This window comes from Daktulosphaira vitifoliae, unplaced genomic scaffold (assembly GCF_025091365.1).
Source record: "Daktulosphaira vitifoliae isolate Bord-2020 unplaced genomic scaffold, ASM2509136v1 Scaffold_1, whole genome shotgun sequence".
In the NCBI taxonomy this organism is placed as follows: domain Eukaryota; kingdom Metazoa; phylum Arthropoda; class Insecta; order Hemiptera; family Phylloxeridae; genus Daktulosphaira; species Daktulosphaira vitifoliae.
Genome location: NW_026099572.1, coordinates 24,697,220 through 24,714,028, shown reverse-complemented (window position 1 = coordinate 24,714,028; position 16,809 = coordinate 24,697,220). Strand labels below are relative to the sequence as shown.

The window sequence follows — 16,809 nt, the reverse complement described above, 5'->3', positions numbered from 1 at the left end:
ACATCAGAATCAAAATGCGCACGTAGTCGTTCCGGAGACGTCTGCGATAGGGAGACCTGAACAGCCGTCGAGTAATAATAATTCACTTGCACATAGTTCGGCCAGCGCAATATTTACCCGATTACCTGACATACCATTGCCTACCTTTCGTGGAGATATTTTTAAATGGATGTCATTCTATAATCGTTTTATCACTACTGTGGATCAGCGCCCTAATATTACGGACATAAAAAAGTTTTATTGTTTAGCCGGGTGTTTAAAGGGTAGTGCGTCAGAAGCAATAAGTGGAATACCAGTTTCAGGCAACAATTATAAACTTGCGTGGGCTACGTTGAAGGCACGTTTCGATAAGCCACGTTTAGTCGCAGCATCATTAATATCAAAAGTATTAACAGAGCCGAAATCATCTAACGAGTCTTTAACCGATCTACATAAATTTCTGGTGATTTTTGATGAAGGGGTATCGTTACTCAATACGATAAAACTACCAGATCTTGGAGATTTTATTTTATTTACGATGGCGTCATGGTGTTTACCGACGCATACGGTTAAATTATTTGAAGCTCAGCTGTTAAATCAATCAGTTGTAAAACGTTCAAAACATGGACCGCCGCTACACGTGTTAAATGGGTACGTGAAAATAAAGCGTTGTAATATAGGTCATTATTTTATAAAACTGAAAAGAAAGCATTTTTGTAATGTTTGGTTTAACTATGAATTTCTTAATCTATTATTACAAAAATATAATATAGTCTATTATTTGTAAACCTAGAAGTAGAACACTTATGTAATGTTTGGATTAATTGTAATTCCCAGAATTATTGTTACTAGATCAGGAAGTAAATATTTATAAACCTTTTTGAAAATGATTACTATATGAATTTTATAAAAGACAAACAAAATATTTTAGTATATAAGATGAAACGGAATGAATTAAAAGGGGAGAAAGAGAAGACCTCGGGAGTACCGAAGGTAATCTCTTTCCGTGTGGTACGTTTGTGACTTTAAGTTTTTATTTTGTGTATTATTTATTTATCCGTTTTTTAAGTGTATGAGATCTGTCCTTAGTAATAAAAGTATTTATAGTTTTTTTGATTTAAAAGAAGGTTTTTATCATTGTGAATTAGATTCTGAATCTGTTAAGTTGTGTACTTTTAGTAGTCCTTTTGGATCATATAGTTTTAAGCGTTTACCATTTGGTTTGTCAATGGCACCAGAGATTTTTCAAAAACTAATGATGAAATATTTTGGTGATATTCCAGGAGTATTAATATATTTTGATGATTTATTAGTGTGTGCTAGTTCTAGAGAGGAACATGATAAAATTATTTGTAGAGTATTGGAAAGAGCTCGAAAATATAATATTAAGTTTAATTCAAAGAAATTACAATATGCAACTAATGAAGTTAAATTTTTAGGATTTATTTTTAATGAAAAGGGAGTAAAACCTGATAATGATAAAATTCAGTCTATACAAGAGTTAACAACACCTATAAATAAAAAACAACTCCAATCATTCTTAGGAATGATAAATTATTTAAGAGCATTTTTACCTAATTTATCGGAACGATTAAAACCTTTTAGAGAGCTTCTAAAAAAGAATGTTTTGTGGAATTGGAGTGTTGAATGTGAAAGGGCATTTTGTGATTTGAAGGAGAGTCTATGTAATGTGACAATATTGGCTAATTTTAATAACGATCAAGACCTAGAAATACAATGTGATGCGTCTGAGGGGGCTTTGGGCTGTTGTATTTTCCAAAACAAGCGGCCTATATATTATGCATCGAGATGTCTGAGTGAAATTGAGAAAACATATGCTCAAATAGAAAAAGAAATGCTTGCTATTTCTTTTGCATGTACTAAGTTTCATTCATTGATTTATGGAAGAAAAGTGACTGTGTTTACTGATCACCAACCTCTTGTTTCAATTATGTTAAAAGAACTGAACAAAATTCCCAATAATCGAATAAGGAGATTACGAATGAAATGTATGTTGTATGATATTAAGGTGAAATATCTCCCAGGTAGAGAAATGTATGTAGCTGATTTGTTAAGCAGGAATTATATTAAAAGAGATGTAACCGGTGAAACGATAGTAAATGATGTAGTTCATGCAATTAGTGAAATACAAATTAATTTTTCAAATGATAAGGAGGATGAGTTTAAGAGAAATACTGGAAATGATGAGGTGTTAAAACAAATTATGGAATTTTGTAAAAAAGGTTGGCTTAAGGTTAAGTGTGAGGGTGAACTCAAACATTATTGGAAATTGAGAAATGAAATATACTTGGAGAATGGATTAATTTATTATGGTAGTCGACTAGTTATTCCTAAGGTTATGAGACAATATATAATTAAAAAGCTTCATGAACCACATTTTGGTATAAGTAAAACAAAAGCTAGAGCAAAACAATTATTTTACTATCCAGGTATAAACAATGAGATAGAAAATTGGATTAGTGCTTGTCCAGTATGTTTAAAATTTAGCTCTAGTAAAACTAAAGAACCTTTAAAATCACATTTTATACCTAATATTCCATTTTATAAAATTGCACTAGACATTGCTGAGTATAATAAAATAAATTACCTAATTATTGAGGATTACTATTCTAGATGGCTAGAGGTTATTAAATTAGGTTCTAAAACAAGTGAATCAGTAGTAATTAAGTTAAAAGAAGTATTTAGTAAATTTGGCATACCAAATGAAGTCGTAGCTGATAATATGCCTTTTGGTAGTGTTAACTTTCATCAGTTTGCTAAAGAGTGGAATTTTAAAATTACCAACACAAGTCCACAGCATGCACAGAGCAATGGGCTTGCAGAAAAAGGAGTTGGGATAGCTAAAAATATGTTAAAAAAGTGCTTGTATACAGGTTTGGATTTTGAATTGTGTTTACTTATGTATAGAAATACACCCGTTGCTGGTCTATCTTATAGCCCCGCCCAACTTTTACAAAGTAGAGAACTTAGGAGTACATTAATAGTGAAAGATAATAACTTAAAACCAAATGTTGTAGAATGTTATGATGAAATNATAAATAAAAAATAAAAGTGTGCTTTCTTGTATTATAGAATAAACATAATTTCTATTTAATTAAAATTAGTTTTTATTTACACCTAGAGATTTAAAGACTAAAATTAAAACAAAAAGTAAAAAATAAATATAGTTAAAAAAACTAAAAAACACGCTTTTAAAGCACTTCGAACTAATAAGTTCAAAATAATTTTTAAAATAAGCCCTAAACAATAATGAACGAAAAATACTAGCATTATTGTGATAAAAGCGTGGATGCTTTGTGCCATATTTTTAACACGCTTATATTAGTTTCACCTGTATGTATGTATGTATGTATGTTTGTAACTCTCCAAACGCCACGCGTTATCGCATATTCCGTTGTCTAGACTAGACTGTTATACGCATTCACCCCTCCCCACGCCTCGCTCACAATACGACGGTACACTATTCCTATAAAAATTTATTTTTAGTTATCGTACCCGTACACGCGTGCTTGTCATCAATATTATATATATGTAAACAAATTTTTATTTTGACTGACCAATAACGCCCGCGTCTAATGCGCCTTACGTATATATATATATATTCCTACCGCCGTTTATACCTCGGGTATAACGTTAGTCCGACCCGCCCGGCCATAAAACACAGCTATACTTAGTGCATGATACTTTTACGTAGTTAAGTCGCATTATTTGTATAAATATATATATTCTAATTACTATTAAAATTAATATATTAACACGATTTATTCTAATTAAGAGATATAAAGTATTCATTCCGATTACGAGGGATGATTTCCGTATCGTCATTTTTCGTCACTACCTCCACGTTCCGGGAGTGAGTAATTTACGCGCCTGCTGCTTTCCTTGGATGTGGTAGCCGTTTCTCAGACTCCCTCCCCAGAATCGAACCCTGATTTCCCGTTACCCGTAACAACCATGATATTGATAGTAACTACTATCATAACATGAAACTAAAAAGTAAAAAATAAATATAGTTTAAAAAACTAAAAAAACACGCTTTTAAAGTACATCGAACTAAAAAGTTNTTTTTATTATATTTTAGTTTTTTAAACTATATTTATTCGTATATTGAGCGCCCGACGCTTTTATCACAATAATACTAGTATTTTTCGTTCATTATTGTTTTACGCTTATTTTAAAAATTATTTTTAACTTTTTAGTTCGATGTGCTTTAAAAGCGTGTTTTTTAGTTTTTTTTAAGCTATATTTATTTTTACCAATTACATTATCATATTAATTATATACAAATTAAACAATTACATATAGTAATACATTAACATAAAAAAAAGGAGTAACATCACCCAGCTACCTAAAGCTTATGTCATGTGCTATAAAATGAAAAAAAAATTTGTCCCGACGTCCTATCTTCTATGCGCAAATAGCTACCGTATTCAAAAATCTGCTATTTTTGTATTAAAATTCGGAGTTTTGTATTTTATTTTATTTGACTATATCTTAAAAGGGCAATATACTGACTTTCATGAATATTATATAATTTAATTGATATAGAATATTGTTCATAAGACATAAGAAGTGCCAACCCTCACTAGACCTACTTTATTCAACGATACGTCAAATGATTACAATTTGTATTTAAATTTGTTATTACTCTTAAAAATCGAAAAATGTTTCTTATTCAAATAAAAAGTAGCTTAAACAGCTTTTTTCATACAAACAATTACAATTATTAATTTCTAATATTCTTAAGGTATTTATTGTCGAATTAGATTTGATATGATAAAAGTATTCAACTAAGTAAATAATTTTACATTATTATGAAAGTTTCAATACATTCATAACAAGACTCTACGGAGAGGACATGAAGAAAACTTGTAGACGTTGGGACAATTTATCCCAGAAAAAGGCTACACTATGCAAATATGAATAAATCCTCAAGCTTTTCAAATAACTTTACATTGTAATTCGTTAATTTTTTAACTCTATTTATGTGTGCTACTACCAGTCTATAATATTCCAAATTTGTTCGTAACAAGTAGCTATATAAATCATTTCTAAAAAAATGATTGTAAGTTTCTCCTGAATTAATAATGGATTTAACAATTATAATCAAATTTTATTATACGCTCAATTGAGTGTATCTTTTTAACAACTTTGTTTTGATTGGTTCATTTAGTTAAAGTAAATCATTAAAATTAATTCAGTTCTGGATATTTCAATTGTAGAACCTTTTTAAGTACCAAAAGTTACTGAGAAATGATTACTATGATTTCTATTTAAGTGATCTATTACAATAAAAATGCAAATATATAATGAGTTTTTCTGATAAATATACTGTAAATAGTAATAATAAAATTTCCTGACTGCATATCAATCTTAAAAATAGCATTGTTTTAATTAATTCTCATAAAATTTTATAAGAATTCATTATCATTAATATTATTTATTAATATTTAATATCATTAAATAGAATGATGTCAATTTCAAACTTGTAATTGAGCTAAAAGTTATGGTAACATTTGCAATTTAAGATTCGATGCGAAAATGTATTAATTTTACCATGATGTGTTTTTTTTTTTATGTCAGTCACTACTTTTTCTCAGCTTTCACTGGACCGATTTCTTTCAACAATACGTCAAAAGATCACAAATCGTATTTAGTGAAGACATTACCCTTAAAAATTGAAACATTTTTTCTCGTTCCCCGAAAATGGGGAAATATCCAAAAAAAATATAAATTTAAACTTATAAAAATAAACAAATCAACATAAACAAATCAACATAATTTTTTTTTATACTAAAACCTTAGATATTTTGCTTTCATTTGATATCATTTTTTTGAAAATCTAACACTTAATCTGCTCATAGGGAGGGGATTTAAAATAGCAACTATTTAACAAAAATTAACTTTTTCAACTTAATTTTTGAAAATGTTCCAAAAATACTGCATCCTTTAACCATATACCAAATTAAAGCTTATTTTATGTACTATACAATGAAAAAATAAAATTTGTCCCGATACTTTATCTTCAGCATGTAAACGGCTGCCGTAGTTAAAAAAACGCTATTTTTGTGTTAAAATTTTCGATTTTAAATTTTCAACTTAAAAATGTTATAACTTTTCGAAAAATGTATGTATCAGCACAAATTTTTTTTTCTAAATATATTATAAGTACATCTTTTATTTGACATACTTTCTATTAAAATTAGACAATTTCCTCTTATTTAGCGGGCGTTCAAAACTTAAAACATTGTATAAAAAATAGAACTTTTGAAAAATTTCCGGAAATACTGCGTCCTTTAAACATATATCAAATTAAAGCTTATGTCATGGACTATAAAATTACAAAAAAAAATTTGTCCCGACGATCTATCTTCTATGTGCAAATGGCTGTCGAAAATTAAAAAAAAATGTAATGTTTGCGATAAAAATCACCTTTTATCGGAATGTTTTTTGTTCTTAAAACTGCCATAACTTTTTCAAATATTAAAAAATCAAAATAAAATTTTTTTTTATTGAAACCTTAGATATTTCCCTTTCATTTGATATCATTTTTTTTAAATCTAACACTTAACCTGCTCATAGGGGAATTTAAAATAGGATACTTTTTTACAAAAAAAACTTTTTTAACTTGACTTTTGAAAATGTTCCGGAAACACTGCGTCCTTTAAACATATGTCGAATTAAAGCTTATGTCATGTACTATAAAATTAAAAAAAAAAAAATTGTGCCCGACCTATCTTCTATGCGCACATGGCTACCGTATTCAAAAATATGCTATTTTTGTGTTAAAATCCTGGGTTTTGTATTTTATTTTATTATAAAATATCTTATAAGGGCAATAAACTGACTTTCATGAATATTATATTATTTAATTGACATAGAATAAAGTTCATAAGACATAAGAAATTAAACTTATTAAATTTTTTTACTTTTTTAAAGTTGAAAAAGTAATTTTTAAATTTGAGTTAGTTTAAATAGCCAATTTTATCAAACGACGAAAACATCGAATAATTGACGAGTCGGTAACACTTGTATTTTTCACGTGAAACGTACAAGGTTTTTTTTTTTTTAATTATTATTTTATATGTAATTAATAATAATATAAAAAATTAGAAGTTATAGAAAAAGTCTAATTGTAGATTTGAAAACATCGCGAAAAGTTGAATTAGAATGGTATATTTTTGTTACTGATGAAAGTTCCTTGTAGTTCAGTGCATTTATTTATAGTAACAAACAGTTTTTATTGAAATTTATTGTATCAAGCCCTTTAAATTTTTATACATGTAAAAGTAAAGCAAAATATAACTTCTTTATTATTTTTATAATTCCTTCGTATAAATTATAATATTAAATTATTGAATATCAATTTCATACTAAATTTAATAACTATAATTAGTATTTGTTTATATATTATATTTTAAACTCAAAGAACTACTAATCAGGATATGATTAAAGAAATAAGGGTTGATGTTGCTTTTGTAATCATCCACCAATTTCTTAGAATTAAACTCTATCTACAGATTTGCATCGAAGCGTTACTTATGATAGTGATTTTAATCACTGTCAGATATCATCTATACTTGTCCCATCTATGCCTCGTCCACACTGTGCCTCGACCCCACTGTGCTACCGTTTTTTTTTTATATGTAAATACTTATTTTTTAATAATAAGTAATAATATTAAAACTTCGAATTGATAGAAAAAGTTTAATTGCACGTTTAAAACATCGCGAACAATTCTTTTTGAAAAGTATTCCTTGTAGTCTAGTGTATTTATTTATAAGTAACAAAAATGTTTTATCAACAAGTATTGCATCAATCCATTTAAATATTTATACACGTTAAAAGTAAAGGAATATATTACTATATAACTACTTTATTATTTTTATAATTTCTCCGTATAAATAGCAATATTATATTACTTAATATCAATTTCATACTAAATTAAATTACTAAAATTATTATTTATTCATATATAATAATTATAAATCAAATAACTAATCGGGATAAAATTAAGAGAATAATAGTGGTTATTATTTTTGTAATAATCTACCAATTTTCTAAAATTAAACACTATCTATGGATTTGAAGTTTTTTATGATAGTGATTTAACCACTGTCATCTATATTGAGATCATTTATATTAAGATCAATTATATCACGTTCTTGCTGCTCTTGGTTTTCAATTTGCATATTTTTATAATCATCGATTACTTCGTGATATAATTTCGCTAATATGTTTCTAAATGCTAAAAGAAAATAAAAAAAAATATTAGTAATTGATTAAAATTAACTTTATGTCAGTTTTTTATTTTATATTAGAATAATTTAACTTGATAAATTAATAAAATAACTTTTTATCAACTATAACTTTTTAGATAATCCTTATAATTTAAAACGATTATTAATGATAAAAATAATCATGTATATTGGCTATTTTATTTTTTTGAAACACATTTTTTAAATAATTTAAACATATAGCATTGCTCTCTGATTAACGATTAAAAAGTTATTTTATTTATATATCATGTAAATCAGATGAAATTTTTTATTTCAGAAGTTACTTAAATAAAAATATATATAATTTTATTTAGTAAAACTGAATCTTATGTCAAGTAAAATTGGATATCCTTACTACAAATTGAGGGGTTATAAGATCAAATCTAATAGTCAAATTTAATAACATTTGATGCCATATGCAAATGGTTCCATTTGGTTGGATATAAATAAATTCAGTAAATAAAGATTCCATTCGCCATTCCAACCCAACCTTAGATGGTTAGTATAAAGTCTAAAAAATTATACGTGATATTTATTTTACCTTTAAAGCTTATATCTTGTGCGTTTGCATATTCATCAGTTATTAATTCAGTAACTCTTTCTTCCGTGACTTCCATGTCAGTAAATATTATAGCATTTAATAATTCTTTTGTAGTCATCTTTCTTTCTTGGTTCAAAAATGTCAAGTAATGTTTGCATAATCTTTTTTCAATTATTTTTACAACTTTTTCCATTTGTATTACAAATTTATCAATTTTTATTTCTTTGTCATCTTTTAAAGTAAAAATTATGTGTTATCAATTCATTTTTATTTAAAAAAGTGGTAATATCAATAACTTTATTATTAATAATCACTGACCGATATTTTAATATCACTTATTATAATTAATTTATTATAATATTATAAATAATAATTTATACCAGAATAAGTTCTTTATATTAATTGAAGATCTAATAATACTTTCTAAGACGTTTAAATTATTATATTGATTAAATTTTATAAATACTTGTCAAAATTTCAAAATTGTTAAAAAAAATTAATTGCAGTAGAACTTAAATTATGAAATGAAAAGAATTATATGATACCTATCTAAATTGGTTATTGTTAATATTTTTTTCTCAACTTGTTTCTGTTATAGTATAATATTTAAAATTAATAAAAACCATTTTGTATTTATTTCCATAATAAATTAAAACTTTATGATGTTTTGTTTAATACTCATTTCTTGTTGATTTTTAATGAAATAACAAACATTATTGGTAGGTTCTAATCTATTCCTTCATTGAAATATTTTTTTTTATTAATTAAGTACATTTGGTTATTATGTTCAATATAATTTTTAGCCTTTGAGAGCAGAAAATTAAGTGTTGCTCAGTTTTTAGGAATTATAATCCCCCATTCTATTTTTTTCCACTTTAACCACTGTTTAAAATCAAAATGTTATTGTACCTATTATTTTGAACGATACAATTAAAAGATATGTAAATATATTAAATTTTAAATTATAATAGTATTTGTTGAAAAGAAAATTTAACTTTATTATCATAATTAGAGCTATATTTACTATTTTCAAGTCCTTCAGTGAATAATTTTTCAATGACTTCAATACTAAAACGGTGTACCAATTCAAAAACTCTAAATAATTCTTTAAATCTATTTATGTCCATACCTTCCTCACAATTCTTATTTTCATCGTAAATAATCTTCAAATTATTAATGCATATAATATTTAATTTTATCGTCTAAAATTAATAATTAAATGTCATATAATTGGATTAGATGAAATTAATAATATATCTTAAAATATTAAGATAAAACATTGATAAACACTAATTAAAATAATTTTCATTAAAAACTCATCGATGCAAATTTGTAGATAAGGTTTAATTTTTATATGGAATTGTTGGATTATTCCAAAAGCAAATCAACTCTTATTTTCTTATGCATATTCCGATGAAAACTTTTATGATTTATAAATTAAATAAATAGATAATTATTATAGTGATTAAATATAGAATAATATTGATATATAATAATATAATATTTTAATTTTATAGGAAAATATAAAAAAAATAAGAAAAAAAATATTTATAATTCAAACATAAAAATTATATATATTTATTTTTTTATAAATGAGGAGGGGATAAATGGGGCACTTAACTCTCACAAATTATATTTAGCCAAAGATATCCTCAAATTTGAAAAAATTGGGGGGAATCACTATAGTAACTCAAAAATAAAAAGATTTTTATTTTTAGGGGAAAAAGGGAGTTACTATTTATTTTAATAATAAAAGTTTCTCGGGTATGAATTTGAGAGTTTATGAGAATAGTGAAAGATAATAGAAAAACAGAGTGATTTTTTTAGTGATCACTCAATATTTCTTTGTCCCTATATTAACCATATACTTAAAAGAGTTAATGTTTTTTAAACCTAATTAATTTAATTAATTAGTATTTACCTCGGTGTTTTCGTAGAATGTCTAGAGAATGAATTAAGTCGTAAGTTAATTTTTGATTAAATCTGAACGTATCTGTTCACTTCTTACACATGAATAAAACGATTGAGATTAATGAGCTGCGTCAATACTGGGAGCACGCCTGGATCAATGTAGAATGAGCCCCCGGGAGTATACTGACGAAACACTGAGAGCATGCCGAGAGTATACTGCCCATTTTTAGGTTTTTTTTGTCCCCTTTTATATGCTGTTTTGTTAATTTTTATAGCTATATTCATATGCAAGAAGTGTCAGAAACGCTATTGTTATCTCTTTATTAAATTATTTAATATATGTTATCTTAAAAACTAATATACTATACTGGACAATGATTAATTATTTCATTACAAAATTGACATATCAGTGACAATCCATATTAACATTTATGTGTATTTTATTATTTACATGAAAGTTTTAAATTAATTTAATTTATTGCTTAACAGATAATATTTATTATATTGCCCATATGTGACTGTATGACAATTTTAATTTCAATTTCATTTGAACATTTTTTTTTTTTTACCTTTTAATCATATATTTCTTTTCTTGCTTTTACTTTTTATATTTACAGTATAGATTCTAAATTTCTCAATTTTATTTTATCTAATTTTTCTAATACCTATTTTTTAATTCATTGTTTTAAATATTAGTTTTTATTTTAATAGAAATCGATTCATAACATATATTTAGGTATTTAAAAATTAGTAAAAAAAAAATTTTATTAGAAGAATTCAAATACTTTAATTTTGTAAATACTTTTTTTTATTTTTAACCCTTACTAAAATTTTAACTAAGCCGGCGATTGGGCGCCACTTATAGTAACTCAAAAAGAAAAAGATTATTATTTTTAGGGGAAAAAGGGAGTTACTATTTATTTTAATAATAAAAGTTTCTCGGGTATGAGTTCGAGAGTTTATGAGAATAGTGAAAGATAATAGAAAAACAGAGTGATTTTTTTAGTGATCACTCAATATTTCTTTGTCCCTATTAAACCTAATTAATTTAATTAATTAGTATTTACCTCGGTGTTTTCGTAGAATGTCTAGAGAATGAATTAAGTCGTCTGTTAATTTTTGAATAAATCTGAACGTATCTGTTCACTTCTTACACATGAATTAAACGATTGAGATTAATGAGCTGCGTCAATACTGGGAGCACGCCTGGATCAATGTAGAATGAGCCCCCGGGAGTATACTGACGAAACACTGAGAGCATGCCGAGAGTATACTGCCCATTTTTAGGTTTTTTTTGTCCCCTTTTATATGCTGTTTTGTTAATTTTTATAGCTATATTCATATGCAAGAAGTGTCAGAAACGCTATTGTTATCTCTTTATTAAATTATTTAATATATGTTATCTTAAAAACTAATATACTATACTGGACAATGATTAATTATTTCATTACAAAATTGACATATCAGTGACAATCCATACTAACATTAATGTATATTTTATTATTTACATGAAAGTTTTAAATTAATGTAGTTTATTGCTTAACAGATAATATTGATTATATTGCCCATATGTGACAGTATGACAATTTTTACTTGACAATAGTTATCATAGTTCATTGCTTAGATAAGAATTGTAATGAGAGGTCAATGTATTATAACATCACTCAAAAACTTATAATTTTAAAAAACTCAGCACAGTATGGAAGTGATATAGTTAATTTTAGTTTAGATGATATCTGACAGCGTGTTTAATTTTAAAAAGTTGATTATAATTGTAAAAATCTATTGTTAATTCAGGAGAAACTAACAATCATTTTTTTTTTATAAACGATTTACATTTTAAATGTTACCAAAAGATGTGGAATATTATAGTAATACACACAAATAAAGTAAAAAAAAAAAACGGAAGCACAGTGGGGTCGATGCACAGTGTAGACAAGGCATAGATGGGACAAATATAGATGATATTTGACAGTGATTAAAAATCACTATCACAAGAAACGTTTCGATGCAAATCTCTAGATAGTGTTTCATTTAGAGAAATTGTTGGATTATTCCAAAAGCAACTTCAACTCTTATTTCTTTAATAATATCCTGATTAGTAGTTCTTTGATTTTAAAATATAATATATGAATAAATACTAGTTATAGTTTTTAAATTTAGTATGAAATTGTAAGGCTAGCTGTATGATGTATGGTTCATAGTGTTGGGTGGTTGATAAGAAAGTAGAGCAGAGAATAAGTGTATCAGAGATGAGAATTGTTAGTTGGATGAGTGGAGTGACTAGAGAATATAGGATAAGTAACGAGCATATAAGAGGAACTATAGGTGTTGAGTTAATAGTGGATAAGATGACAGAAAATAGACCTAGATTGTTTAGTCATGTTATGAGGAGAGAAGAATCGGAAGCTGTAAGAACAGTTATGAAATTTACAGTACATAAAATAAGCTTTAATATATATATATGTTTAAAGGACGCGGTATTTCCAGAACATTTTCAAAAATTAAGTTGAAAAAGTTAGTTTTTGTAAAAAAGTTGCTATTTTAAATCCCCCCAGTGAGCAGGTTAAGTGTTAAATTTTCAATAAAATGATATCAAATGAAAGGAAAATATCTAAGGTTTTAGTATAAAAAAAAATTATGTTGATTTGTTTATTTTTGAAAAATTTATGGAAGTTTTAAGAAAAAAAAGTGAAAAAATTTCGAAAATTAGCGGTTTTTAAATTTGTAACTTTTTTGGATATTTCCCCCATTTGCGGGGAACGAGGGAATTTTTTTCAATTTTTAAGGGTAATGTCTTCAACTAAATACGATTTGTGATCTTTTAACGTATTTTTGAAAGAAATTGGTCCAGTGCGAGCTGAGAAAATGTGGCAACAGGTATAAAAAAAAAAATAACACATCATAGTAAAATTAATACATTTTTTGAAATTAGGTTGTTTTCATGATAAAAATAGCTACCTTAATATGCTATTTTTGTCTTGAATTTAAAAAACGCCAACTTTCCCCAAAAAGCAAGTTTTTTAAAAAGTGATTAAAGTTTAGAATTTCACATAATTTTTGTTTTATGTAAACTTTAAGTTATAATAAGGTCAAGTCTAAAATTTTAATTTGATTAATTCAAAATTGAATATTTGTGTGTTGTCTGGCTATTTTAAACATTTTTTACATTGAAATAGCATTTAAATAATAAGGTGGTCATAAAATTGTATTTATCTAAATATAGCATAAAGAATAAACCCTGAAAATATTAGAAAAATATAATATGATCGTTCAAAAACTTCTGAATGATTTGACATGGATTGACCCATAAGTTTTTAATGATTCAATTATTAAGAATATTAATATTATAATAATTATATCATATATAATTATTATTAATAATTAATTATTAATTATTAATTATTCAATTATATAAATTATTAATATTAATTGAAATATTTTTAAACACCAAAAAGTACTTAAAAATTATTACTATGATTTTTATATATTTTGTTTGTTTTATATGCGATTCAAAATTATAACACTTCCACAAAAAATTAACTTATGAAAGTGTTCCGGAAATACTGACACTTTTATATATATCTTAAATTAAAGCTAGTGTAATATATTTTAAAATGAAAAAAAATTGTTTGAACATTAATTTGTCTTCATAATGAAAATGACTACCATATTCAAAAAATATGCTATATTTGTAATAAAATTCTGGGTTTTGTATTTTATTTTATTATAAAATAACTTACAAGAGGAGTACACTGATTTTTAAAAATATTATATAAATCTAACTGACATAGTATATAAAGTTAAACTTATTTAAATTGTTTTGATTCTTTTAAGTCGAAGAAAATAACTTTGAAATTTAAACTAGCCTAAATTGCCATTATTATTGACAGACGACGAATGCGTTGTACAGTAGTGTTGATAACACTTGTGTCCCTCACGCTTGAGGTACGGTTTTCAAACGCATCTGTAGCAATGAATTTTTTGCAATTTTTGCTTAATTATTTTTGAGTTACAAATCAATTTTTTACTCATTTGACTTTTATCTCAATTTGACTTTCAAATTCAATGAATATCAAGGACCCCATCACTATAGTCTCGCCTCGTGAGAAGAAATTTCGATTTTAAATTATTTTACTAAGTGTTTTTTTTTTATTTATCATTCATTTTTTTTAGCTCTCACTTAACAAATTTTTTTTAATAATACATCAAATGATCACAAATAGTATTTAGTTAAAGATATTACCCTAACAAATTGAAAAAATTCGCCTTTCTCTAATAAAAAGTGCATAACCAGCTTTCTGTACATAGACAATTAAAACAATTCATTTCTAATAATTTTAAAGTATTTACTATCAAATTTGGTTTCATATGTTTATAGGTTTCAACTAATAATTAAATGATTTTTCTTTGTAGTTTATTAATTTTTTAACTCTATTTTTGTATGTTACTACCAATCTATAATATTCCAATTTTTTTTGTAATATGTTACTATATAAAACATTTCTAAAAAAATTGATTTTTAGTTTCACCCGAATTTAACAATTAATTTTTACGTTTACTATCAATTTTTATGATACGCTTAATTGAGTTGACTTTTTTAACAATTTTTTTATTGGTTTTTTGGTTGAATAAATTCATTAAAATTAATTCAATAACAGAATATTTTTAAACACCAAACGTTACATAGAAATTATTACTATGATTTCAATTAAAATTATTAATTATGATAATAATGCAAAAAAAAGTAGTTATTTTAACGTTTTTTTACATAAACTTACAAGATGTTTTATTTGTTTTTAAGTAATTATAAATGAAAGAACTTCTAATCATCTATACTTATCCCAACAATGCCACGTCCTCACTTTGCTGTGACATCACTGTCCTACAGTTTTTCTTAAGAAAAATTAAATCATAAAAAATAGAATCTGATATCAGTTTTAGAAAAATTACAATTCAAATAAAATGGCTCCCTTTTTGCAAAAAAAAAATAGTTACCTGTTATTTTATTATTATGATTTAGTAACCAAATTTTAAAATTAAAATATGAGCTACATTTTATTTATCGCATTACTAATTATTTTCATGAGGTACTGATTCTCGAACAAAACCATGATAAACTTTTTTTTTTAAATCAAATTTGAATTAAATTTGATGAATTGTGTAAAAATGCTATACCTATCTAAGATAAAAAAATAATAATCTGCATCTTAATAAACATTTAGATATTCTCAAAATGAATATTCTAATTAGAATACATTTAACAATTTACATTTATTAAAAATTAAATAATAACATTTTACCGGGTCCAAAGGTGGAAAAGTGAAAAGAAATGCGTTTGAAAGACTTCCAGTTAAATATATCACGATAAAAATGTAAAAATACATTATTGGTTTGATAAAGCAATGTTTTCGAATAAAACTTAAACAATAAAAGTTAAACAATTGAAATGATAGATTAATTAAAATTCGATTTATTTTATAACAACAATGTGTTGAATTAGTGTTAGAAAAACGTCATTTTAAAAATAGAAATAAAAGCATTTAATAAATTTAATTTTTTTTAATATATATTAATTATTATTTAAAACTAAGTAAACATTTTATTTATTGATAAAGGTGCAGAAACTAGTTTTATATAAACATCATTGTACTAAAAATACTAGTAAAAACTTGATTTCTTTTTTTTCAGTTATCACTGAAAACTGACATTTAAGTCTATAAATGAATAAGCTTTGATGTATGAAGTTTTTTTTTTTTTAATTACTACTAAATTTTTCATTAAATAGTTATAATGAATTATGTATTTAACTAAGAAAATAGGAAAAACATTATTTTTGGTTTTTATTAATTTATAAAACTACATGTTTTTTGCACGATTGTTCAATGTTTGTTCTACTTAACTAAAAAATAGAATTAAATCATTTATTTTGATTTATTTCACAGGTCATGTTTCTTATTTACCTCTCTGCCATATTAATAACTACATGATTTATAATGCAACCCACGATATGAGAAAACAGTCATCTATCCTAGTATTCAAAACATTTTTCGACAAATTTACCTTAAGTTAAAGCTT

The 16,809-nt window shown here is 25.2% G+C and overlaps 2 protein-coding genes across 4 annotated transcripts; one reads left to right on the top strand and one right to left on the bottom strand.

Annotated features, from left to right (window-relative positions):
• The first annotated feature begins 1,051 nt into the window (after positions 1–1,051).
• Positions 1,052–3,049, top strand: LOC126908789 (uncharacterized protein K02A2.6-like). Its single transcript, XM_050691116.1, has one exon. The coding sequence runs from the start codon at positions 1,052–1,054 to the stop codon at positions 3,047–3,049; it is 1,998 nt and encodes a 665-aa protein (XP_050547073.1).
• Positions 3,050–7,944: 4,895 nt separating this feature from the next.
• Positions 7,945–16,197, bottom strand: LOC126896826 (uncharacterized). 3 transcript variants are annotated; one of them, XM_050669938.1, is made up of 6 exons: positions 16,035–16,197; positions 11,799–11,819; positions 10,742–10,762; positions 9,845–10,022; positions 8,821–9,051; positions 7,945–8,248 (listed from the first exon to the last, which is right to left on the bottom strand). In XM_050669938.1, exons 1-6 carry the CDS (start codon positions 16,116–16,118, stop codon positions 8,109–8,111), a joined length of 675 nt encoding a protein of 224 aa, XP_050525895.1. In that variant the 5' UTR covers positions 16,119–16,197; the 3' UTR covers positions 7,945–8,108. The 3 variants fall into 3 exon arrangements, with proteins under 3 accessions (XP_050525895.1, XP_050525904.1, XP_050525912.1); XM_050669947.1 differs by lacking the exon at positions 10,742–10,762; XM_050669955.1 differs by lacking the exon at positions 11,799–11,819 and having other exon boundaries at positions 16,035–16,196.
• Between the last annotated feature and the right edge of the window lie 612 nt (positions 16,198–16,809).

Coding starts and splice junctions, on each gene's coding strand:
- LOC126896826 (XM_050669938.1), bottom strand. CDS start 16,118: ATGTATTTTTACATTTTTATCGTGATATATTTAACTGGAAGTCTTTCA. Junction 10,763..11,798: donor CATTCTACGAAAACACCGAG/GTAAATACTAAT, acceptor TTCATTCTCTAG/ACATTCTACGAAAACACCGA. Junction 10,023..10,741: donor CATTCTACGAAAACACCGAG/GTAAATACTAAT, acceptor TATTAATTTTAG/ACGATAAAATTAAATATTAT.